This window comes from Genypterus blacodes, unplaced genomic scaffold (assembly GCF_046128005.1).
Source record: "Genypterus blacodes isolate CSIRO-AG114 ecotype Tasmania unplaced genomic scaffold, CSIRO-AGI_Gbla_v1 ptg000133l_1, whole genome shotgun sequence".
Classification (NCBI taxonomy): domain Eukaryota; kingdom Metazoa; phylum Chordata; class Actinopteri; order Ophidiiformes; family Ophidiidae; genus Genypterus; species Genypterus blacodes.
Genome location: NW_027466935.1, coordinates 7,407,102 through 7,432,379, shown reverse-complemented (window position 1 = coordinate 7,432,379; position 25,278 = coordinate 7,407,102). Strand labels below are relative to the sequence as shown.

At 45.3% G+C, this 25,278-nt stretch overlaps 2 protein-coding genes across 5 annotated transcripts in view; both read left to right on the top strand.

The window, feature by feature from the left end:
• Positions 1–25,278, top strand: part of rabgap1 (RAB GTPase activating protein 1) — a 50,360-nt gene that overhangs the window by 20,130 nt on the left and 4,952 nt on the right. For all 4 annotated transcript variants that reach the window (XM_076163724.1, XM_076163723.1, XM_076163722.1 and 1 more), the window contains 11 exons: positions 84–234; positions 17,365–17,478; positions 19,435–19,509; positions 19,960–20,085; positions 20,336–20,479; positions 20,869–20,910; positions 21,060–21,188; positions 23,238–23,330; positions 23,716–23,826; positions 24,078–24,182; positions 24,934–25,017. In XM_076163724.1, the coding sequence (XP_076019839.1) occupies positions 84–234; positions 17,365–17,478; positions 19,435–19,509; positions 19,960–20,085; positions 20,336–20,479; positions 20,869–20,910; positions 21,060–21,188; positions 23,238–23,330; positions 23,716–23,826; positions 24,078–24,182; positions 24,934–25,017 (1,174 nt within the window). The remainder of the gene's footprint in view (positions 1–83; positions 235–17,364; positions 17,479–19,434; positions 19,510–19,959; positions 20,086–20,335; positions 20,480–20,868; positions 20,911–21,059; positions 21,189–23,237; positions 23,331–23,715; positions 23,827–24,077; positions 24,183–24,933; positions 25,018–25,278) is intronic.
• On the top strand, positions 6,041–11,872 carry LOC143010922 (putative G-protein coupled receptor 21). The gene has a single exon (XM_076163510.1). It carries the CDS (start codon positions 7,268–7,270, stop codon positions 8,510–8,512), a length of 1,245 nt encoding a protein of 414 aa, XP_076019625.1. The 5' UTR covers positions 6,041–7,267; the 3' UTR covers positions 8,513–11,872.

Below are 25,278 nucleotides of genomic sequence, written 5' to 3'. Positions count from 1 at the left end.
ACAAATGTAAGAATTGGTAAAATGATAAAAAAGACCCGTGGTTGACCTTCCTGTCTCCTCCCCTCCTCCTCTTCCTCCTCCAGGCATATGAACTTATCAGTGCGTCCCAGGCAGCTGCCAGCTTTGGTGCGGAGCGGCATTCCCGAGGCTCTCCGTGGAGAGGTGTGGCAGCTCCTGGCTGGTTGCCATAACAATGACCACCAGGTAGAGGAGTACCGCACTCTTATTACAAAGGTAAGTGCTGTACGCTGATGCTTTTGGAAATCTCCTCTCAAAGCACAACTTAGGTCGGAGACACAACCTTTTCCGTTTCGTGCCAGACAATACGTACAGACTGCTGATGTTTTGTCTTGGCAGTTTTAAATATGAATCCTGACACAGATGGCCAATTTTGATAGGGTGGTCCTTGTTTAGTCATCACCCCTGCTGCCCTTCAGATCATGCCCACTGGTTTTATTGGGCTGAACACACTGTGAGAGAGAGATAAGACCTCATGTACAGTAGATAGAGATAGAAGGAGCCACATTGAGGCTACAGGCGTCGTTTGAAGCTGGATTTGAAGAATGTTGCTAGTTGTCATAGTTTGGACGCAGATAGTATATGTGTGTGTGTGTGTGTGTGTGTGTGTGTGTGTGTGTGTATGTGTGTATGTATAGCTGCATGGGTGTTTGTGTTCAGAATCGGCCGACAGATTTCTAGATTGGATTTACCGAGAATACAGAATGACTGTGTGCATATGTTTGTGTGTCTTACATGCCAGTGAGCTGCGCCCCGCCAAAAATGTGTGTTTTATTATTTTGACAAACGTTTCCCCAGCCCACAGCCCTGTCCACCATTCGTATTTGACGGCAACATCCCTGGGAAGCAAATCAGGTCCCAGGTGGTGACAAGATGTTGGTCTTGCCTTTTCCTCCCCTCTTCTCTCCCACTTTTCCTATGTTCTCATCTGCTTCACTCTCCCCCCAAACACTTTCCTCCTCCCTTCCTTTCTCCGTTGGTCTTCTCCTTTCTTTGGCTTTCAACTTTTCCTTTATTATCCGTCCTCTGTCATTCAAACTTATACGAGTCGAGCGAATCTCTATCAGAATAGAATGAGTTATGTTGTTTTTATGTTTGCTCGACTGGCATGAAAGGAACCGTACTCCTGTATTGATAGCGACTGGACAGAAAATTGGATAGGAATGTAGTACAGAAGCAGTCCGTGTTTGTACGTGAGCCAACAGACACACAGATTGTCGAGAACACGTGCAGCTACTTCTGCCTCAGATTTTATTTAGTTTATTCAGAGCCGCCCAGAACAGACTGAGCCAAAGGGTTGTTAAATGTGTTTAACAGCCCTTCTGATAGTTAAATGAAAATACCTTCCCATACGTCTCAGAAGTCTATTTACCAACCTAGAATGGCCCCTCATGGAATAATTGTTCATGAATGTTATCAGCGTGTGTTGGCATCGCTTGTAGTACTAATTAAAGCTTATGCTCTTGCTTCTTCATTTGTTACTTCCCCTTTAGCACTTATGTTATGTTTTACATACCATACTCGTGCACCAGCTACTAATTTGCTTTGTGTGCTGTATGTCCTATCGTCGCCCTTGTGTGTGTGCAGCTCTTTTATGTTGTAACTTTTTGATGCATGCACATTATGTCCCAGCTTGTGTTGGGTTTGGTGCCTTTGTCTCCTCTGAACTCAGTTCTCATGTACATATATGAATGCAGTGCATTGATAGAAGTGGAAACAGGGCTTTAGGTCTTAAGCATTCTATGTATTCTTTCCCTATCAAAAGCCCCCAAACTCCTGAATATGTGGTCTTTGTAATCAGGGGTCACTGCTGCCAAGTACTGGAAGTACCAGCTGTCTTATGAATACTGACCAATTAACATCAACCAGTGACTAATAAACTCATTATGCTGCTCTACTCATGGCCCACATTTGGCATCCACTCCATGAGCCCATGAGCCAGCGGATGCCAGGCAAAGATACCAAGATTGGATAAGTAGGGAGAGTGTAATTTGTTTCAGCAGATTCTTGATCAAATGCCGTTTGGTTTTGATTATTAACAAATAGGTGGAGAATAAGTTTCTGCCCAGGGAGGGTGAGCAGTGCGTGCGTCTGTAGTATAGATATAGTATTTTACCTGCAAATGAAGATATTTGATCAGGCAAAGGGAGAAGGAGCGATAGAGAGATCAGATAGCAGACACTTTTGATCTGGATAGATTGCAGTGAAGACGTTTCAGCAGCAATATTGCATTCAATTTCACACACAACATATTTCCTTACGCTCCCCCACTCATTCATTAGAACTCTCAGGTTCATCCCGACCCTGAGGTACCCGATCACTCATTTATAACATTGATAACATTTTTTTATTCTATCCCCAGTGGTGGTCTTCCCTTGTTTTAACCTTGTCAGAATGACCTCAAGCCTCTCTGTTGTTTTCTGTCTGTCTGAAGCTAAATGGAGCTTTTTCCTAAGTGGAGATATAGTATAGTGTGTATGTAGTGTAACCTCACAGGGAGCAGATACGGTGTATGCGTCTACACCAGCCTCCCCTGGAGAGCAGGAACGAGCACCTAGTCTAAACTATCTGTCTGTCTGTCCGTCTGTCTCACTGTCTGACCCACATAACGACCTGTCTGGCAGCCTATCAGTTATATTTCTCTGCGCCTGTCTCCTTCCACCTGCACCTGTTTATGCTCCAGTCAGCCTATGCGTCTTCTTGCCTCTCCTTGTTAGCTTTTTATCACACTGCTTCTCTCTCTCTCTCTCTCTCTCTCTCTCTCTCTCTCTCTCTCTCTCTCTCTCTCTCTCTCTCTCTCTCTCTCTCTCTCTCTCTCTCTCTCTCTCTCTCTCTCTCTCTCTCTCTCTCTCTCTCTCTCTCTCTCTCTCTCTCTCTCTCTCTCTCTCTCTCTCTCTCTCTCTCTCTCTCTCTGAGTCCATTCTGTATTCTTTTATCTGTGGGCCTGATCCATACGTTTATGTATACAGCAGAGCTATTCCGGCTCCTGCTAGCCGGCCCCGGGTCAAACGTGCAAATACCTTTTACAGTTGTTTCAGCCTACACTGACGCCAGATGGACGTTTGCCACGTGAAAATATACAATGAATGCCAGAACGTTCACATATAGTGGAAAATAAATGGAATATTTTTAAGAATGATTTGTATCTGATGACGTACGGGACTTTACTCTGTGATCAGTAACACATTTAAACAGAGTCTGAGTGTAGGAGTTTAATTTAATAATGGAATCTTTTACTCAGGTGCTCTTCTCTCATCAACTGAACTAAACATTAATCACAATATAAACCCGTAATTACATTTCCTAATTGGTAGGGATCTGTAGTATAGTTTAAAATGATTAAAAGTTTGCGTCTAGTCTCAGCTTATTCACTGAAACTGAAACTAAAGAGCACTGCGTAAAAATTAAAAACTAATAATAGAAATGATCAAGAACTCAAAAACCGAAATTGAATATAGTCCTAGAATAATAATATCAACAACTAGAAGGACTCGGTTGCAACAAATGTGGCTGCAAAATATCAACGCCATACTTCTCCTTCGCCTTTGCTCTCAAAATTGTATGTCTCTTTCTCCGCTGCGTCCTCCTCCTCTGATCTAATGGATAAGCCCCGGCATTCCCGTTAACTCCTCCTTCCTCTCCTCATCCCTTTTCTCTCGCCCCTCTTCTTCCCAGCCCTTTTAGTCCGCCGTCACCTATTTTTAGCTCCTCGTGTGGTGAGCAGAGGAGATGAGTGAAAGCACGGGAATGTGCCTGGATGGTGGGGAGAAAGGTGCAGGCTGCATGCATGAATGTGTGTGTGTGTGATTGTGTGCATATTTAAGGCCCCATCAAGCTCACCCTGCACGAGGCAAGACCTGCTGTCTTAGTTACAAGGATGAGGACGCGGATCATGCAATAGAGAATATGACAGCATCTACTAAGCCTTAGAGTGTTGCTAATTTTATATTTATGAAATGATGAAAGCACATGTTAAATCAGTTTGATCTAAGTACAGAATAGCCAACCAATGAATAAAAACCCGAGTTGTCGCTGGTGCTTTAGGGTCCCGCAGTGGAAATGGAGCGGTTGGTATTGCCAGGAGGAAGACAAAAAGCTGTTTGTGGTGAGGAAACGGTACCTGGGTACAGCTGAGTGCGTTGGAACAGCTTTCGTGCTAAGCCGAGGAGCAGTTTTTGCTGACGCACGCAAAATTAGGAGCAGGTGCTGCTCTCTCAGGCCACTTGGACGAGCAAAAGGACGGGCAATTATACTCGAATGCAAACAAAAGCTAAATAACGGACTCGTCTGTGTCTGTACTTCACAAGAGCACAGCAATAAGAATGTTCCGGAGAAATAAAATACAACACTTTGGAGAATATTTGCTCTCCCTTGTGCGCCCACTTGTCTCTCACAGTCGCACAAATACTTTGAATTACAAACAGAAAACAATTATAATTCTTAAAGGTCCCCTGTAGGAAAGCAGTTGTGTAATAATCGTGTATAATTCTGCATTACGTAAGGAACAAAATTGTTTATGTTGTAAAAGGAGCTAGGCAGTGTGTGTTTGGGTAGCTGTACATTTTTGAGTGAGGTATTATGGCGCTGACATTTATGTTGTGTGAATGGTATTATTGTTAATGTTACCACGGGGACTTTCATCACAACCTTCACCGACACGCAAAGTACTCCCGTTTTATGTTATTTACAAGAAAATAATTACAGCTAAGCCCGGTCGTAGAATGGAGCTCTTTGTTTCCAGATATGATTCTGGCTGGCACAGCTCCGTGTAGCGTGAACAGGTTGTGGGCACGCTGAACCTTCTGAGGTGTCGGATTTTTCAGAACAACAGCGCCCAAAGAAGCGGTGATGACGGCGGTGACGACGAGGATTGAGTGTCTTTTGTTTGAGTGGACAGTTGTGGTTAGGAATTTGAAGTTCCCTGCTTTTGCATTGTGGATGAATAGTTGCATCTGATTAGCTTGTATTTGTTGTGTCTTTACATGTGAGCCACCTGAGTGAAATTCCAGCCTCCAGCAAGGATTTGGAGTCTTTATTCTGGCCTCCTTCCTCCTTCTCCTACTTACTGAAAGAGACAAACCCCACCAGTAAACCCCACCAGTAAACCCCAGTTCTCCCTCAGGCCACGGACGTGTCTACATAACCTTCCAGGAATCTATTGATGTGATTAACTCCTGCTAATTAAACGCAGATTGCAAGCGTGACTTAATTGATTTGCACTGTGCCTTCATGCGTGTAAATCTGGGCCCTCAGTCATGCTTCTCTGCTGCTCCTGTTTATTAATAGATAATCACTGTGTGAAACAGGAAGAGGGTTATAAACTAGTAGAACTGATTTGAGGCATGAACTTGTATTCAGCAGTTTTTGGTAGTAGTTAAAGCATTCATGATTAATGCACGAATAGAGGAATTGTACTCCATGCAGCTGTATTTATTTGTTTGTTTCCCGTGAAGTTATGGAGGTATTGTTGATGAGTGGCACTTTCGACACAGTTTGGAGTCACGCTGCGCTGTTATGCTCCTTTTGTTTTGCATGAATTGGGGCAGATTCTAATTCTGACCCTCATAAAAAAAAACCCACGTGCAGCGTTCTATATGTGCAATTGTTTGAGCACGCTACAATGCACAAAGCTACAGGGGAGCCGTGCCTACCGCATCCTCTCGGTTTCTAATCATACTCACATCGATAACAGGAGCGTTTCCTTTAAGGCACGCTCAGGTATGTATCCAGTCATTGTTTTCCTAATATAATACGTGACAACATTCACATTCTTTAGCCTCAAATTTTCCTTCTTTTTGCTAGAGGAGATTTTAAGTTTTTCCCAATGTTAATAACAGCTACTTCCAGGAAATTGTATTTTTAAATCTATCTTCACAAAGAAGCCTGACTCTAATCAGGCCAGCAGAACGGAATATTTATCTGATGATCAATCCGCTCAGATACGCCCAAAAATCTGAAAGCACGGCTGGAGAACATCTGTAAATTTCTTCTTTCTGCAAATTGCTTCTTTGTGTCCTCAACTGCTGGCTTTTTACAGCTGGTGTATCACAGATTACTCACTAAGTGTGAGGTGGTATGTTGGAGTCTTCGGTGTGCTTGTGAGAAAGCAGAGAAAAAAGGCTGAGTGGGAAGAAGGCGGGGCAGGAGGCAGCCTCGTGCCCGGGAAGTCGATCATTGGCTGGAGCCACAGGGAAGGGGCGGGGCCTCTCTGCCAGTGTTTCTGTAGAGAGAGAGAGAGAGAGAGAGGGAGAGAGTGTGAGAGAGAGAGACGGAGGGAGCCGGAGAGAGAGACAGCAAAGGAGGATAAATGACATAAGTGGAGGGGTTCTCCCAGCATCGGTATGCCTGCCTACCTCATTTCCACTCCAGACATTGTTGCTGTTCATCTGGATGGAAATAGTGGCTGAGGTGCGTTTGTTATGCGTTGTGCATGTCTGAAACATCAGTCACCCTGCGCGCTATCTACTATCTCCACGGACCCAGACTGCTGCGACTCCGCCGCCAAGGACCAGACAGAAACTGAGACGAGAAGAACAAGGGGACAGTGAAGAGTGCTGGGATAAGGTGAAAGGAGCAGCGAGAAAAGAAGACAAGCGGCACAGAGGTCAAGTAAGAGGACAGAATAAAAAGGAGAGGTTATTATCCTCGCATTAACGATGCCCTCCATCAATTTTTCTATGCAGCTCATTTCTCATTAAGGGTTTTTTTTCATGGGAAGCTGTTGTGGTGACTCTGGACGATAGACGGACTATAAAAGAGAAGTCTGAATCTGTTCTTCCCCTGGCTGCAGCAGATGTTGGAGCCATCGCTCACTTTATTGGGAGAGAAGGCATTTCAAGCACAGATTGGACTGGAATTCCTTTAAAAACCAAGAGACAGTCGCGTCTCTCTCTTTGTTTTCTCTCCTTATTTGTGCCTTCAGCTGGGAAGTTGAACTGGAATGGGGGAGAAATGGAATATACTTAGTTTTTGGACACTTATTTTTTAGGTGTGCACTGTGTGAGACCACATCGTCTTACAACAAGCCCAGCTCCAGTGGCAGAGGGGTTCCTAGCGTTTTCTGCCCCACCTGCCTTTTGAAATGGCAGATGGCACCGGTCTCGTTATGGAACCTCAGCATGGCGCTTTTCGTCGCAGCTGAGACTAAACGGCTCGCCACACCACCGGCCAGCTAACTGACTGAGTAATCCGTGGGTTCATCCTATCTTTGGAAGAACCCCCACTTTGACAGATTTCCCCCCTGCCCAAGATGATGAATTCCACCCTGGATCAATTGAACCAGAGCGACCTACACTCGTTGAACCTCTCCGCTCCCTTCTGCCTGCTTGAGATGGGCTATTCCCGGATTTTCAACACCTGCCTCCTTGAAGTGTCCGTCATACTTCTCCTCACTGTTCTTATCATTTCCGGGAACCTGGTGGTCATTTTTGTGTTCCACTGCGCCCCTTTGCTCAGCCAGCACACCACCAGTGCTTTCATTCAGACCATGGCCTACGCTGATCTCCTGGTAGGGGTCAGCTGCCTGTTCCCCTCCCTGTCCCTCCTCCATCATCTCCAGGGCCTCGACCCCAAACTCACCTGCCAGGTGTTCGGCTACATGGTATCCGTTTTGAAGTCGGTTTCAATGGCCTCGCTGGCGTGTGTAAGTGTCGACCGCTACATAGCGATAACACGACCTCTTACATATGCGTCCCTAGTGACGCCTTGCCGGGTGCGCTGTTGCATCGCTCTTATATGGTTGTACTCCGCCCTGGTGTTCTTGCCGTCCTTCCTCGGCTGGGGGAAGCCCGGCTACCATGGCGATGTGCTGGAGTGGTGCGCGGTGGAGTGGCGGACTCATCCGGCGTTCACAACCTTTATCGTGGCGTTTATCTACGCCCCGGCCGCTCTCACCATCTGCTTTACCTACGGCAATATCTTCAAAATCTGCCGGCAGCACACCCGGGAAATAAGCGAGCGCCACGCACGTTACAGACCCCAGCAGGTACAGGGGTCAGGACTGACAGGGGGATCAGTTCCGGTGTCCAAAGACAACAGTGGGGTCGAGCACGGCCAGTTACCCCACTTGTCCCAACCGCAAAAAACCCAACACCACCAACCACAGCACCAGTCTTCAACATACTCGGACAAACGATACGCTATGGTGTTGTTTCGCATCACTAGCGTGTTTTATATCCTGTGGTTGCCGTACATCCTCTACTTCCTGCTAGAGAGCGGAGGGGTATACCAGCACCCCGTAGCCTCGTTCCTTACCACATGGCTGGCCATCAGCAACAGCTTCTGTAACTGTCTCATCTACAGCTTGTCCAACTCCGCCTTCAGGAAAGGCCTTAAACGCCTCTGCTCCTTCTGTTTGCAGCGGGGCGGCAGCGGCGGTTTCGGGGTTAGGGACACCAAAAAGGCTTTTCTCGGGTCTGTTGAAAAGGGTGGCGGAGTTTCTGGCTACGGATGCGGACAAGGAGAATTACGAATTAGCACAACGTGTCACGTGTAGGGGAGAGATGGACAAATACTTTTGGCCAGATGTCACTGCTGGGGATTCTCTCCTCTGTTGTGCTGTGTGAGAGATAAAGCAGGCTTAGATCTGCCACTGCTGTTTCTGTCCAGCTCGGCTGTTACAGAGGCAATCCTGTCCGCACACGCCACAGTGACTGAGGAAAGGAAGCAAGCAAACAATGGAAGTATAATAGCTTCCCAAATGATCCTACAAGGTGCTCAAATGATCACGGGAATCCAACCTGTAGGGACATGAGGGATGGCAAGGAAGTTTGGAAGCGAGGATGGAATGTTGTCAGAGGATCTCTGGACAAGTGATAAGCTTTGTTGTGGTTGAATCTTTTGTGCACTGTGCCAAAATAACACAATGTAAGAGCTGATAATGGTTGTGAAGGACAACTTTGCAAACTGTATGTGCAGTTTGTGAAACATTGTGACTGTTCAGGACAATATGCATCAAATGCAAATCGACCAAAAGTTGACTGCTGCTTATTACTAATCAAGTACAATTGCTGAGGTGAAGTGCCAATAACAAACTCTTCAAACATATTTTACATCGCCTTACCCCGCAGTATTTAAACACTAAAGGTGACAACACACGTGTGTATTTGTTGCATCTTTTACTATATTGATGGACTGGACTGTGCAGCCAATCAAAACTGAAAGAGATGATGTTTCATGCTATGTCATAGTTAGTTTGAACTTGCCTAAACTGAGTTCTGTTTGTCTGCAAACTCTATGTTGATGAATTCTAGATAATTTATTGATCCATGTCGTTGCACATAACAGAAAAGTGTTATATCTGTTACAAAGTAGTGGCTTTACACATTGAGCCTGCTCCTTCTATCTCTATATGCCACCGGATCCTTGCTGGCTTCGGTGTATGACTGTTAACCCCATGAAAGCCACACTCTCACGTCTCGTATGTTGTATCAGTATCTTTCCGTCTTTTTCCCGCTTCCGTGCCGTTTTGCAGTTGATTGATGATGTAGCTGCAGTTATTCCGTGTCTTGCCGGTCGGTACATCATCTGAGCCGCAATCCCTGACTCTCGTCCTTGAGATTGGCTGAGATGCAAAGCAGAACGAGCAGTTTTCCCACATTCTTGTAATTAATCATTCTGTTACTTATGCATACTGTAGGTAAACGTTGTATTGTGATTGCATAACTGTGCTTGCAGTTGGGGATGACTCGACACCTCTGCCCCCCCCCACCACCGCACACACACATACACACACACACACACACACACACAAAAAGATCACATGCATACAGAACAGACAAATAGTCCATTCTTTGTACCGGCAGACTAACCTTTGTTAGAATGACGGTTGCAAGCCTGCGTGCGTCTACTTTATGTAAGTCTGCATATCATTAACGCCACAAGTTGCGAAAAGATATTAGTATTTTGAATGACTAATGCGGTTTACTGTCACTGGAACTCAGTCCATTTGTGTGCATCCACTAGCTTCATATATGTAACCTGCCAAGGAAAGTTGAATAGATGTTCTTAGGTTATGATTATGTTGTCGTAATCTTATATTCAGTAATATACGGTGTACGATTTAGTGATACCAGCAGCTGAGTTGAGCCTTCCAACTCAATATTGGTCCACTCCCCACTGTGCTGGTTCAGAGGTGCCTAGCATGCAAGTGACCACGGGCTGAATTCTGACTGTTTCAGTGTTATCACCTTTTTACTGCTTAATGTCTTGTGAGTATGATGTACACAAAAAAAAGGTTTACTGTGTTCGAAAAACTCAGATGTCTTCTTTCACTTTCCATTTTGTAAAGCATTGCCAAATAACGTCGAGTCATTTCAGTGTGTAGAAATACAACGGCCTCTTGAATGTGTGAATATCACTGTCCAGAGTTATTTTTCTAAACACTCAAATTTGTCTGTCGTGTCGTTCAGCAGTTTGTTCATAAATTATTTGTTTCTGCCTTTCTTTATAAATACCTTTTTTCATCTTCTGTTGAAAACATTGCTGCATACTTTGAAAACTAGGGGGATGACGTTTGGCCCCCTGAAAAGACATTCCCACAGTGGCTAATGGTACAATTCCTCAAACGGGGGTAATATTTAGAGCAAAGGGTTTGTTTTCTGACAGTGTACCGATTTGTAATACTCCAAAACATGCTCCCATTGACGTGCCCTTCCCTTTTTTTCTTTCCTGTGGGAAAACAATTAGCTCTCACGTTCTCAAGGGAACCCCAGTCTGGTCGTTACTGAGGAGGAACAGTGCCATGTTGGGTTGGATCAGAGAGAAAGAGACAGGAGACGCGGGCATGTGGAACAATATTCACTCCAGATCAACCTCACACTAAATGTATTGTTAGTACATGCAGAATGCCGTAGGTACATTCATTGCATACAACATACTCGTACTTTTTTCAGGGGTAAGTTTAGTTGTGAACATTGGAATTTGGATGACTAAAATGGGTTGGGAAATACAGAGAAGAAATGGTTTCTGGCTATATTCTGTTTCCAGAGTCAAAACAGTGTATTTTAGGTTGCAATCTGAACACAAAAACAGGTTTAGTCCCCCGGAATACACAACAAATTCGAATACTCCACATTGCCAAATCAACAACAAATGCATTTTAACCCACATTCATAATTATCCGTAAATATGTCACTCAAATTGTGCACTTTAACACAGAACACACACTTAAACCCCGTTTCCCCCCCACATCTATTCACATTAGTTCTCTTACCAGCTATTCTATCTGTGTTTAATTTTCCAGTGTGTTTTCCTAAGGGGTCTATCTAGGCCACACCAGACCCCACTAATAACTCAGTCATGACCCAGATGTTCTGAGGAACAGATTATTATCACATCAGCAGGAAATTGACCACTGTAACAAAACCTTGGTCTGGAAATGCCCCAAAAGATGCAGGAGTATCTCTGCACGTGTGCTCTTATACGCTATGAAGCTCAGTCATAGTGAACAATGGGGCATTTGTGTGGTTGAGATTGTGAAATTGAAGCATCAAAACATGACAATATACTTAATTAGGATGGAAATTCTGCAAAAGCCTTGAAATAATGTAATAATTTTGAGGAACGCCGGATAATTTAACAAGGTCAAATATTTAATTCATCATCAATCACTGAATATGAGCCTTCCTGACCTGCAAAACACTTTAAAATCCTTTTTTGCTTCGTCAGTCAGAAACCCTTCTTGGTATTGTTAAAATGGAGCTAATCTGTACAGTACATGTTGTCTTTCAAAGCTGTGGTGTATCTGTACCGAGCAAATAAATGTCATGTTATCTCAATGTGGTCAAACTTCCTTGTGCTAATTGCTTTGCTTTGAACTGAGGCATGGCTGTTTAAGATAACGTGTGTGTGTGTGTGTGTGTGTGTGTGTGTGTGTGCGTGTGTGTGTGTGTGTGTGTGTGTGTGTGTGTGTGTGTGTGTGTGTGTGTGTGTGTGTGTGTGTGTGTGTGTGTGTGTGTGTGTGTGTGTGTGTGTGTGTGTGTGTGTGTGTGAGAGATAGAGATAGAGATAGAGATAGAATAAGAAAGAAAGAAAAAAAGCAGAGAGTATCAAAACCAGATTTCTTCTTTTATCACCAGTCTTCTTCCCCTCCCACAAAGTGAAGGCCAATAATCACCTTTTAAGTACTTTTCTCCGTGTACACATGCTGTTTTATCTGTGACAAATCCCACAAAGTTTAAAAGGTAAACCAGACCCCTTGGCTCAGGGATTATTGTTAGTGTCGTCCATCAGATTTTCTCAGCGCTGTGCTGGATGGCAGAGGTCAAAGATCCAGTTGGCCATTTGAAGAGTAATAGTCCTAGGCTCTTTTTCACGTTTCTCATTGCACATGGATTCCATTTCCACAGTGTTTTCCAGCATTTACTAAATTTAAAACGCTTTGATGCAATTTGTCTTTTTCAGAGGTAAAAAAATGAAAGAAAAAAAAGCCTGTGCGTGTTAAGATAAATGGACTGCAACATAATAGCACTTCATTTGTCCAAACATTCAGTCTACTCGGTCAGTTTGCAGGCTTCTGTGTATGTAGTGGCCCATTAAGTGCTCTCTGATGACTGGGAGGTAAGAAGAGAGAAGCATAAACAGTCCGTCAGAGACCTTCCAACATGGTGCTGTAGTTATGAGGAACAGTGAATAGCTCTGGAGATTATACAGAATGGGGCTGCCACCAATAATGATCTAATTAAAATGGTTTCTTCACATATATTAGTTAGTTTTAGTTAGTTAGTTTATGGTAAAGCAGCCTGCCAGTGCATGAATGACAAATGTAGTGCAAGAAACCCACAATTAAGATTGAATTATTTGATCACTGTCCTGCTGCCCTGATTAAGATCACGGGTACAGAATTTGTTTTCATTAGGAGTTTCTAGGAATTGTTACCACTTCTGTATTCCTGCACTTACAACTCTCTAAAGACTACCCAGACTACAAAAACGTTTTTTCTCTCGACCATTATAAACTCTTTTACAAGCCCATAGAGTGATTGTGAAAACTCAGAAATGTGGCATTTAAAGTTGAATCGAGTGTGGCATTCGGAAAGCTTGGCCTGGATAGCAAGTTGTGTATTAAGCTTTGTACATATCACTCCTTGATCTCTGTTTCTCAGCAGGATACTTAAATAGAATGCCTTATGTACTATTGTGTTCAGTCAGAGAAAACAAGGACATAAACAATAGTTGGCCAGCCGCTCTGCCTTACAGTCTGGCCCGGTTTCCTCGGGAAGGTCTGGTTTGGTTTGGTCATGGTTCCTCATCACAGCCAGGGGCTTGGGCCGACCTGGCACCTGAGTTCTCCTGCTGCCCCCCCTTCTGTGTTTCCTTGAGGATGTTGAGTCCACATAATGGCAGTCTCACATTGTTTCTATGGTTGATGGTCACCTGGAAGGAGAGCTCGGAATATCCTAGTGTCAGAACGGGAGGCCCCAGTGTCCCTATTCCAGGTGAGGTAGTGTGATCCGATTCATAAGGGTTTTAGGGTTTTGGAGCTCGGACATCAGGAGGAAAGTCGGAGTAGAGCCGCTGCTCCTGTTGAAAGGAGCTGGCTCAGGTTGTTCTGGCATCTACAGTAATTCGTACCTCCTTGTTCTCCCTAAGGGGGTGTTCCAGGCACGTTCAAAGGGGAGGCCCGGAACACACTGCAGAGATTAGATACCCATTTCGGGATCCCCAGGAATAGCTGGAGGACCTGGCCGCTGACAGCGACCCCTGGGCTACTTTGCTTAGAATACTACAATGTGAGGTGGAAAATGATGGTGATTCATAAAGAACTCATGGGTGATTTCTGTTGTTTTTACCTCCTTGTAGGTTTGGGGAATCATCGGAAAACTATACTAAAGTACACATTCAGGCTTGAAACCTGAGGGGTGTTTGGATTTATCAGTTCCTCCTTTCTCCATTTAAATAGGGAGAAGCTAATCTTAGCTCCCCGTCTCTTTCTGTATTCTAACTCACTCTCCTCACTTCCGTTTGTCATCATGCGACGTTGGAAATGTTTTCTCTCCCATCTCACGCTAGCCTCATTCCAAACCTCTCCTAACCCAATAGTCAGTCAGACAAAGAGAAAGCTAATTGGCCGTTATGTCAGGGGTCTTTGTACCAGCTCTCAGCACTTCAGATAAGTATGGCTAAGTGGTACTTGTACAAACATGGATCCTTATCTTTTACTGAGGAAATCTAGCCTCGTGTAATGGAACACAAACTCCACCCCTGTAGTGGAAAACCCTCAAATTCCAAAAGCTTGCCCTGTGAATGAACAGATTACCGAGACGTGCGTTCACCACTCGGTTTTAGCTCTGCGCTCCTGTGACCTGAGTTCAACTTGGCTGAACTTTTGTGCTGTGCATTGTAGTGAAGCCTCACAATCGCTGTCGAAATGAGGGGAGTCGCACAGAAGGGGAATAGGGATGAAAATTGATCCTGACAGAATCGAAATTGCACCGTTATTCAGAGTGGATCCCCACTAAAACATGTTTCTACAAGGACAAGTCAAGTCAAGTCATTGTTGAATAATAGTTACAGGTTTATGTGATACGTGACAATGAACGCTCACCAGATTACAACTGCTCTGTATTCTCATTGCCTTAGCTTCTCGTCAAAAGCACGGCAAGCGGCCATGGCTAAATATGTACACACTACCTGCCGACCGTGTCAGGGTGTGGTGGAATTTGTGGAATAGAGGTTTGTTCGAGGACCGCTGCTGTCGGTCTCCGTTCACAATTAACTCTCTTTGTTTTCCTAATCCTTTCTTCCTGCATTTCTTCCCATACATGCACTCTTTTTGTTTCACTTTTCCTCTGTGGAAGTCGCGGCACAGACCTTGGGAACAGCCGAGGGCGGGGCCAGACCGGTAAACAAAGCCAGCGAGAACGGCTCATTGGTGGTCAAGTGAACATTTAGTTGTTAAGGGACAGCTTCAGTTTGTATTTATTGTATACATGAAGCACCAGGATAGTTCTAGTGCCCTTGAGCAAGGCAGGTAATGGTTTATAGCTCTATGAGGGCTATTCTGACATTCCCAACACAGGGGCCAGAGTGAAAACATGAGAGCTGTGGTGTTTGCTCCTGTTTTTGATTCGTCACCAACTGGTCAGGGTGTCGTAGGGTTTACATTACTTATTCAGAGGTTGTTTGTTCCAATCATCAATAATGAAGCGAGCAGTGATTAATCTGGGCGACTTTGGACTGTAGTCTAGAGTATTTACTGATTCATGTGTCAGTGTGTGTGTGTGTGTGTGTGTGTGTGTGTGTGTGTGTGTGTGTGTGTGTGTGTGTGTGTGTGTGTGTGTGTGTGTGATTTCCACCCTGCTGTGTGCCGTCAGCACAGCGGAGAGAGATCCCAATGAACTGTGTCGCCTCAGAGTTGTTTGTGTGTGAAGTTGGGTATGTGGTCACGTCTGTGTGTGTGTGGGGCGGGGGGGCACCTCTCTGTCTGAAGGTAAGATGATGTGTTCATACATGTGTATCATCCGTCCTTTAAATGGTGGTGCTGAAAGGGATGTTCCGTTTTTAGATATTTTTAGCTCTCCTTCCTTTATGTGCTGCTCATTCTTCAACCCCCACTCATCTCTCTCGCTCTCTCTCTCTCTCTCTCTCTCTCTCGCTCTCGCTCTCGCTCTCTCCCTCTCCCTCTCCCTCCCTCCCTCTCTCTCTGAGAAAAGTTGAAGGCCACATACCATAGAATGAGTCAAATGACTAATATGGGTCTCTGATTCCAAATCACTCAGTGTTCCGCCTCTGAAATTCATTCACTCATCATTAAATTCCCAACCAGATATTGACGGTTCCCAGAGAAACATGTAGAATCTTTTGTGTTCACCTGATTTCCCTTTGTATCAACATCAGGTTGAAATTTCCCCCTTGACCAACATTGCAACATCACAGTACAGAATTAAGTGCCAGAGTTCTATCATACTTGCTCTGGATGTTTGAGGTCCTGAGGATGAATTCTTGTGTTTCTGATCTCCTGACCCTTTTTTCTAACAACCACCATCCAGAATTTGTACAAAACATATCCTGTAATGTCTCAGGTAATCTCTATCTCATCGCCAAAGTCTGACATTCAGTTCAAATGAGACGGTATTGACTTTGGACAGCACAGCAAACGTCTCTGCTTAAACTGACCAGACCACAAAACGCCATGGCAACAACAAAAACGAGCTGCCTCACCGTCAAAAGCCGGTCAAAGAACTGAACAAGGTTAATACAAGCAAGCGCCCGGCAAAGCAAAAGAGTGCAGCACAAACAATAACAAAACAAATACAGAGGTCGTTCTCTCAGTCGGGTGCAGGTGGGATGTTGTCGTGAAAGAGCAGGGAAATGTTATTACATAATACTCTGTGTGTGTGTGTGTCTGTGTGTCTGTGTGTGTGTGAGACTGAGTGAGCGAGAGAGGCTTTACATTACTTACGCACTGTTTGACACATTTTCCTCAGCGTAATCAACAAATGCAATGGAGCTGAAGAGCTGTTCAGTCTTAATACTAATACACAGCACTGTTAAATTATTGGTATTTTCATTAAAGCTGCAAACTGTTATAACATTCCCTCAAAGCCAGGAGCCAAGATCATAAATAATGTGGATCAGTTTGTGTATCTTGTGTGTCATGATCTACATGATATTCTTTGATGTCGGTGTTCATCATTATATTTATACAAACAATACAAGACGGTGAATTCTGATATTTACCTTCTACCTAGCAACGTAAAAAATAGTTTCTCGCGCCTTAAATCTGGCTAAAAATGTATATTTAGAAGGCCGTATTAATAGACACACAGACAGACAGGCTGGTAGAGAGAGAGAGAGAGAGAGAGAGAGAGACAGACAGTGTACTCTGTGCAGTATAGAACAGAACACTCTGTGCCACCGGTCCTTCATCCTGCTGCTGGTCTGTGCTGAGGAACACTGACCACTGCTGGACCTGCAGGGAACTGGTCTCCTCCTCCCGCTGAGACCTGTGCTCAGAAATATCAGAAAAGAACAGATTCCAGAGTTTAAGATTGCATGGTTCCCCCATATTGGAGAGTTCTGAAGAGGCCTATAACACGTCTTGTTCTGAATCCTACTAAATTCAGTAGACAGAGCTGAATCTCACAGCCAGAAGCAACCGTTCAGCTTCCAATATAGTTGCCGTTTTCTTCCGAATATATTATTTAAAATGAGACGTTTCAGAGTTACGATTTGAACTGAGAGTCAAAGATGAATTAAATATTTTACTTAACTTAAATTGTAGTGGACTATATGATTTTTTTTCCCTTTCTAACCGGCACAATCTCTCTCTCCCACTGCCTCCCTCCCTCCCTCCCTCCTTTTTTCCTTTCCCCTCTCTCCCCCCACATTTCCTCCCCGCTGTCAGGAGTCGCCCCAGGACAGCGCCATCACCAGGGACATCAACAGGACATTCCCAGCTCATGACTACTTCAAAGACACTGGGGGAGATGGACAAGACTCCCTTTACAAGATCTGCAAGGTGACTCGCAAACACACACACGGCTGTTCTGTTGTAGCGTCAGTGTGAAGAAGGACACATTTGTCACTGCAGAGGAATCACTTTGAGGGAACCGTCCCTGTAGAGAGTAGAGACACCTACAGAGATCACTGGGTGTTAAGTAAACTGAGAAATGACAGTGTTTGAGGTTTCACTAAACTAATTCCAAACACCATCTGTTATTTTGATGAGTAGTCGCTGGCCCTGCAGCACACGCTTATTTGCATATCATAACTCCATGAAAATAGAGAGGAAATAAAGGCAACTGTGAATTTGTCCTTTAGGAAATGTAAACAGACCAGCATGATGTTGATCAGGGGGTCAGACCTGAGAAAGCGAGCCCAGCCTGCAGCGGCCCTGCAGGGAGCCAGCAGGCCATAGGTTGACTGCGGTCTAAAACAAGATTGTCTCCTTGATGTATGATGTGTCGAAAAAGAATAACCATATTTGTAAAACCTTCGACACGGCATAAACAAGAAAGACAAGTGTGACAGATAAACAGACGGACTTTAATGTTATTCTGCAACATCTGTGTGTGTAACAGAGGGACTATGAGGGAATCAAACCTATTATAAGAACTTATTCTCCCAGTTACACAGATGATACATTCACATTTATTGACCTACTGTTGGTGTTTGCTAGATCCAATTATATTTATGATATGCGTGTGAAGCAGAAGCACGTTCCTCTGTAATCACTGTGTGAGCGGCTGGACTCACAGCACACAGGGCCGACGACAGAGAGCAGCAGTGAGAGCCCGCAGAGCTAAAGGGAAAGATTCATCAATAAACCCAACAGCCGCTTTGTTTCTGGGTGGTTCAGCGAGTTCATAGCAGCCGCTGCCTTGTTGAGGACGCCAAACAACTTTCTGATCACACACACACACACACACACACCCAACAAACACAAACACAGACAACGGAATCAATCGGCGGTGGGGCTCGGCGGGTTGATTCTCTCGCACACGGCCGTGCAAAAACCTGTGTGTTTGCCCTACACACCGGCCTCGACGCAAACCGCAGGCGCTCTCATGAAAATGCAGACACACGAGCGTTATACACACACACACACACACACACACACCTCAGCCTATATTTCCATGATCCCTCATGATTGTTTGGCTGCAGTGATTTCATTTTCATTTCATTTATTATGTATAAATCAGGTGAGGACATTCATCTCCTCTCAGACAAGCACCTCCTCAGGTGCGTCTGAATAATTCAGCAGGCCCCTCCCCTTCCTGTGTGCAGATTGATCCACACTTTGTTTAACTGGACTCATAATTAGTGGATTTGTATCTCAGTAGGCCACTATACATCTCTATCTCTATCTATTTCTCTCTCTCTCTTTCTCTCTCTCTCTCTCTCTCTCTCTCTCTCTCTCTCCCCCTCTCTCTCTCTATCTATTTCTCTCTCTCTTTCTATTTCTCTCTCTCTCTCTCTGTCTCTCTCTATCTATTTCTCCCTCTCTCATTCTATTTCTCTCTCTCTCTCTATTTCTCTCTCTATTTCTCTCTCTCTATCTCTCTCTCTCTATTTCTCTCTCTTCACCTCACAGTCTTCCCTGAATAAATAACTTAGTTGCCACTGACTGCTTCTCTAAAGCGCCAAAAACGGGGAACAAACGGCCACAAATTTTCTTCCCAAACCCTAATACGCTGTAATTCAATCATGCAGCCGATCCAAAAGTTAAATATTTATTCAAACCTGATTTACATGACGGTGGCAGGTTGTTTGAGCTTTTCCTTGAAATGAGGTTTTGATGGTTTGTAAGCTTTTACGACTGAGTCAGTAGATTCAGTATCAGTGTGGAAGTTCAAATGTTGTCTTAAGTTAATGTCGCCTGTCTTGTTTCCAGAATCCTCATCTGCAGAACTCCAGTACAAACATTTTCTTCATTGTGTCCTTTTCCCTCTCTCCTCTCTGTCTCGTCCCTCAGGCGTACTCCGTCTACGATGAGGAGATTGGTTATTGCCAGGGTCAGTCCTTCTTAGCCGCTGTGCTGCTGCTACACGTGAGTTCATCTGCAACACGAACCCTTTCAAACAACGTCAGCGGTTCAGACGGGGTTTTGTTTTATTTCCACTATCTTTGTGACATTTCTCAGTGCAGGACGGACGGACGGATGGCCCTGGCACTCTTTCAGCTGTGCTCTTAAATCTGTGGCCATATAGAAAGTGTAGCTTGGAGAATAGCTACAGCGTTAAAACCTCAGTGTGTCTGTGGGATACTGGTGTTTTAGGCGTATAAATGATCTATAATGTAATCTGTTTCATTTGCCCCAGAGTGGTTTTCTTAAAACACGTCTGCAGTCCAGACATTGACATCTCTGCCACCTAGTGGACAAAAGTGTTCACAGCTTCCTAAAAACCGTTGCAAAAGCAATATTTGTCAAGCAATTAGTCAAGCAACATGTAGTGATAGTGGTTTAGTCTGAGGATGTTTGTCTGTATCTGTTCCTCAGATGCCGGAGGAACAAGCCTTCAGCGTCCTGGTGAAGATCATGTTTGATTATGGCCTCAGGGACCTGTTCAAGCAGAACTTTGAAGATCTACACTGCAAGTTCTTCCAGCTTGAAAGGCTCATGCAGGTGTGTGTGTGTGTGTGTGTGTGTGTGTGTGCGTGCGTGCGTGTGTGTGTGTGTGTGTGTGTGTGTGTTTTCAGATCTTGAGTGCTTTTGTTGCACAAGTAGACAGTTATTTGCGTGGTTGTCACAAATGTTTGTTCTCTCTGCACGCTTGTCAAACCCTCTCTCTCTCTACCTCCACCTCCCACTCCGTGTACGCTTCCATGGTGAATCCATCTGTCACTTTCTCTCTCTCTCTCTGCCTCTTTAACAGGAATATATTCCAGACCTGTACACCCACTTCCTGAATGTGGGTCTGGAGGCTCACATGTACGCCTCTCAGTGGTTTCTCACCCTCTTCACAGCCAAGTTCCCTCTTTACATGGTCTTCCACATCATTGACCTGCTACTGTGTGAGGTCAGTAAGAAGAAGTCTCTCTTGCTCTCTCTCTCTCTCTCTCTCTCTCTCTCTCTCACACACTCGCATTGATTGGCTGAATGTGGCAAATTCATGCACTGAATCTAAGAGCCCAACTCGAGCGTGAGGAATATGATTTTATGGTTAAGGGAGAAGAAATCTAAATTCTGCCTTGTTCCAAATCTGATTGAAACACTTTCTCATCACTGGGATACTCATGTTGCTATGGCGATGGAGGGTGGTACCTTATGCTGTAAGGTTCTTCTTCAGCAGCAGGTACTCTTCAGCCAGTCTCAAGAACAACAGGAAATGTCATCTCTTTCAATGTAGAAGTGTTTGCTGCTCGCCTCGGTCCAGCCTAAATCTAAACATGTTTATTTTTATTTCAGGGCATCAGCGTGATCTTTAATGTAGCCCTGGCACTTCTGAAGGTAAAATGGTAGACACACACACACACACGCACACACACACACTTGTTTTCCCTCTGTAGAATAATTTGCCTTTACCACTTCATGTAAATCCGGGCGTCCACACAAAGACAGAGCTCTTCATCATCTGTCATCATTCTCTCCTCCCTCAGACGTCAAAAGACGATCTGATCCAAACGGACTTCGAGGGTGCGCTGAAATTTTTCCGTGTCCCAGTTCCGAAGAGGTATCGCTCCGAGGAGAACGCAAAGAAACTCATGGAGCTGGCTTGTGGCATGAAGGTGAGGATGACGAAGAGCTCCAGTGCTACCTGCTCACCAGTAGGGGGCAATATTGTTCTGTGAGAATCGGGTTACTAGATGCAATAAAGATACACGCACACACACAGCTCTGTCTCTTTCCCCCGCTCCCTCTCTGAAGTACACACACACACACACACACACACACACACACAGACACACACCTGTATCCTGACCTGTTTTAGGCGTCTGGCCCAGTTTGCAGGGTCTGACTTTGAAGGTAAGTTTTAGTCCAAAGTCGGTCAAAGGAGAGGACTGACTTTTATTTATTTTCATTGCGATGGATTTAAGCTTTACCGTCCTCTGAGAGAGGGGAGGGGGGAGAGAGAGGGAGAGAGAGGGGGGGGAGAGAGAGAGAGAGAGAGAGAGAGTCTGATGAAGCCTTTCAAATGATTTACAAGCGGGTTTCCAGATTATGCAGCAGATCCCAGCTGCTGTTGTGTCACCAATCCATATTCCATGAGTTTGATGAGTGAGGACCCTTCATAGACGCACAGTAACAACATCTGTACCACTGAAGCATTCTGGGTTCGGGCGGCTCAATGCAGCAGATTCTCTCGGCAACATGAGATTATTCTACAAATTTTGGGAAAGTGAACGTCAGCGGCGTCTCATGTCGCATCTGGAAATCCAATCCGGGTCTAGAGAGAGGGATTAGATAAGAGATTACTCGTGCCCTCATTCACGGGTGATGCCTGTTTCCCATTGGACCGCGAACCATTCTAGGTTGCCAGTCGCTGCAACTTTGTGCCCCATTTTAGTTGAGTTTTGTTTTGCTGTGGATGTTTTCTCACATTGCTCGTATCACATCCACTTAGGGTTCTCAAGTAGCCTAGATATGTTTGCCCCGTTTAACCGGCTGACATCAGGTTGATCTTCGCCTGTTAACCCCTCATCTGCCTCCCCCCCCCCCTTCCTCTGAATGTCCGAATTACGACACAAACGAGAAACAGGAGATTAAAAATAAACAGTCTGCATTTAGGTCAGAGAATCAGCGGTGAAGTAAACTAACAGAGCTTCCAGTAGTTTAGCATTTAGACACAAATTCTATTTCACGAATTCGACAGCCAGAACTCACAAAGTATTCAGGAGACGATCTGGGTCACGTATACTTTGTCTCGGTGTCTTCTTGTTAAGCCTACTTTCTCTGCCTCTCTGTTGACCTTTTGACTTCTGAGGATGATTTATGCAAATTGCCTCGGGGAGTTTAAATGGAAACCTTAAACGCCTGCAGAGACTCGTGCGGTCTGTCTTCCACCTTATAGCTTCCTGTGGTCCATCTACCCACTCGTGTTTCAGGGTGAATAGTCAAAGGCGGGTGAAGCTGTTGGTACTGTGAGCTACCTGAATTAAGACTTTAGGCCCGCGTCTGCCACTGTGTCCCTAATTGCATGTCTGAGTCACTTCTGGACGCCCACCTGCCCGTCAAGGCTGAAAAAGAACAGGGGGGGAGGGAGGAGGAGATGGATGAGGCATCTCCTGCCCCCGCCTGACCCCTCGTACTGTTTTCGTCCCTCGTCCGTCACCCGTTTACGTGGCAGAAGGTACCACCAAAATAAACCCTGCGGCACAAATGAGCGCTCTCACACACACACATGCACACACACAGACACACACACACACACACACACACACACACACACACACACACACACACACACACACATATGCCGACAACCACTCTGATCAGGGCAACACGTGGGACGCCGCTGTCCCAGTTCTGCCATCGTTAGGCGCTGAGTGCTGGTAACTTCTGGATGGTTACACACACTGCAGGATAGAGCTGCATGAATGTTGCTGCCGTACCCAAATCCATTAAAATTCTGTAAAAGAAGAGATCCATTGTATCCCACGTTGGTTTAAAAGGTCAGAAAACATACACAATAATCCCCAATGAGAGGATTTAATAGCTTTATAAGAGCGGGGCTCAGATTTGGACGGTAGGCTGCAGTGTAATCTGAGTAAAGATGTGATTGTTTGTTTAGTGTTTACATTTCTACTCTTTCTCTCTTGTTTTTTGTGTGATTACAGATCAGCCAGAAGAAGCTGAAGAAATATGAGAAAGAGTATCACACCATGCGGGAGCAGCAGGAGCAGCAGGAGGCGCCAATCGAGCGATACGAGGTAGAAGCACACGCCAACCAGTGACAAGCTCGTCTCTAAACCGTGACTGACTAACAGCTTTCACCTCTGATCTCCACTTCCTGTCGTCTCCGCAAAGACAAATTATCTGTGTCAAATTTTAATGAGGTTCTGTTAAACTTTACCGCCATCACCTGACTGCAGTTGAGCTTTAAACCGACAGAATCCCCACGTGTTGTTGTTCCTTTGGAGCTGCAAAGTTCTCCTTACAGGTTTCCTCACGACACCCCTCCTCTATCTCTTTGCCCCTCCTTCCTCTTTCACGACTCCTCACTTCTCCACGTCCTTCCTCCCCTGGTCTTCCTTTTTCCTCTCCGTGTTGCATCATCCTCTTCCTGTCTCTCTCTCTCTCTCTCTCCCCGCGCAGCGTGAGAATCGGCGCTTGCAAGAGGCCAACATGCGTCTGGAGCAGGAGAACGACGACCTGGCCCACGAGCTCGTCAGCAGCAAGATCGCCCTCCGCAAAGACCTCGACAACGTAAGCCACAGAGGCAGATTGTGTGACCTTGTGACCTTTTGTAAGAGTTGGGCAACACTGGACAAAGAGTGAAAGCGTATGTGTGTGTATAAGCACTGTGTGTGTCCGACTTAGTCATTTACTTAACAGCTTAACTTACTTGAAAAGAGAGACGAGTGAGAGAAACCAAGACGTCATCAGCTTGAGTCTAACTTTCAATGACCTCATTAGGATTGTGTGTGTGTGTGTGTGTTTGTTTGTGTGTGTGTCAGGCTGAGGAGAAGTCAGACGCCCTCAACAAGGAGCTGCTGCTGACCAAACAGAAGCTGGTGGATTCAGAGGACGAGAAGAGACGACTGGAGGAAGAGTCGGCGCAGGTTGGAGCTCCCGTCCCGACTTTGAAGTGAATTAGTTTGAGAGAAAAACCCAGTAAACGTCTCCGATACGTCCCGACTTTCTATTTTATATGCTTATAAATCACAGGAAAAGGAAGCTGGAACGCATAATTTCACCCAATCAAACACCGCCACAGCTGATTTCACAGTAAACTCTCCCTCTCTGGATGAATGTGTGTTAATCTATGACATCAAACTGCCGCCGTTTCCAGCGCCGGATGAAGAACTGCAGCCTCTCGGGACAGGCAGCGCTCGATCGGCCGTATATCAATTTATTAAGCCGCTCGCAAGATAACCAGGCTGAAATTTATGTTTTGGGGGGTTCGTTCAGTCCGTTTCATTCTCTGACTGCTCCGTCTAAGATGTCAGAAGTCACGTGATCCATTTCCCCCCTGATTAAAGTTAAAGCCGCCGTTAATTCACCTTGAGTTCCATCTTTTGTAGTGTTGATGGATCCCTTTATGGCAGAGGCTGTCTGCATCCCCCGTGCCTTCCCTGCGCCGTCTTCCAATCGCCTCCCGTCTCCGTCCGCGTGCCTCAACCGGCGCTGAGTGATTTACGGCGGCCGCGTTGACGACGTGCAGAGGGCGCGACTTTGCCGCTGGCTTCACGTCGGCCGATACGTCCCTAGATTACACATCTCAGCAGGCACACGGGCCTCTGACACGGCGGCTCGCCCTTGATTTCTGCTTACAGTTCTGTTTTCTGTGTGTGTGTGTGTGTGTTCCCACAGCTCAAGGAGATGTGCAGACGAGAGCTGGATAAGTCGGAGTCAGAAATAAAGAAGAACGGCTCCATTATTGGAGAATATAAGCAGGTATGAACTGTATCTGATCCACCGTATTGATTCCTGGCCCGATGCTCATGGAGTGAATCACTTTCAACGCTAACATGAAGCTAATCTGCAACATTGATGAGCTGATTGACTCCTAAATCAGTCATGCTGGTGCACACTGAGTTGTTATTGGTGTGTGAGTGTTTCTGTACAGTTTGTCCTCTCTGCTTTAGAGAAGTGAAAGTGTCCCACCCAAGTTTCACTCCAGCAGCAGAGAGTTATTTTCTGTCCTTTCACGTTGAA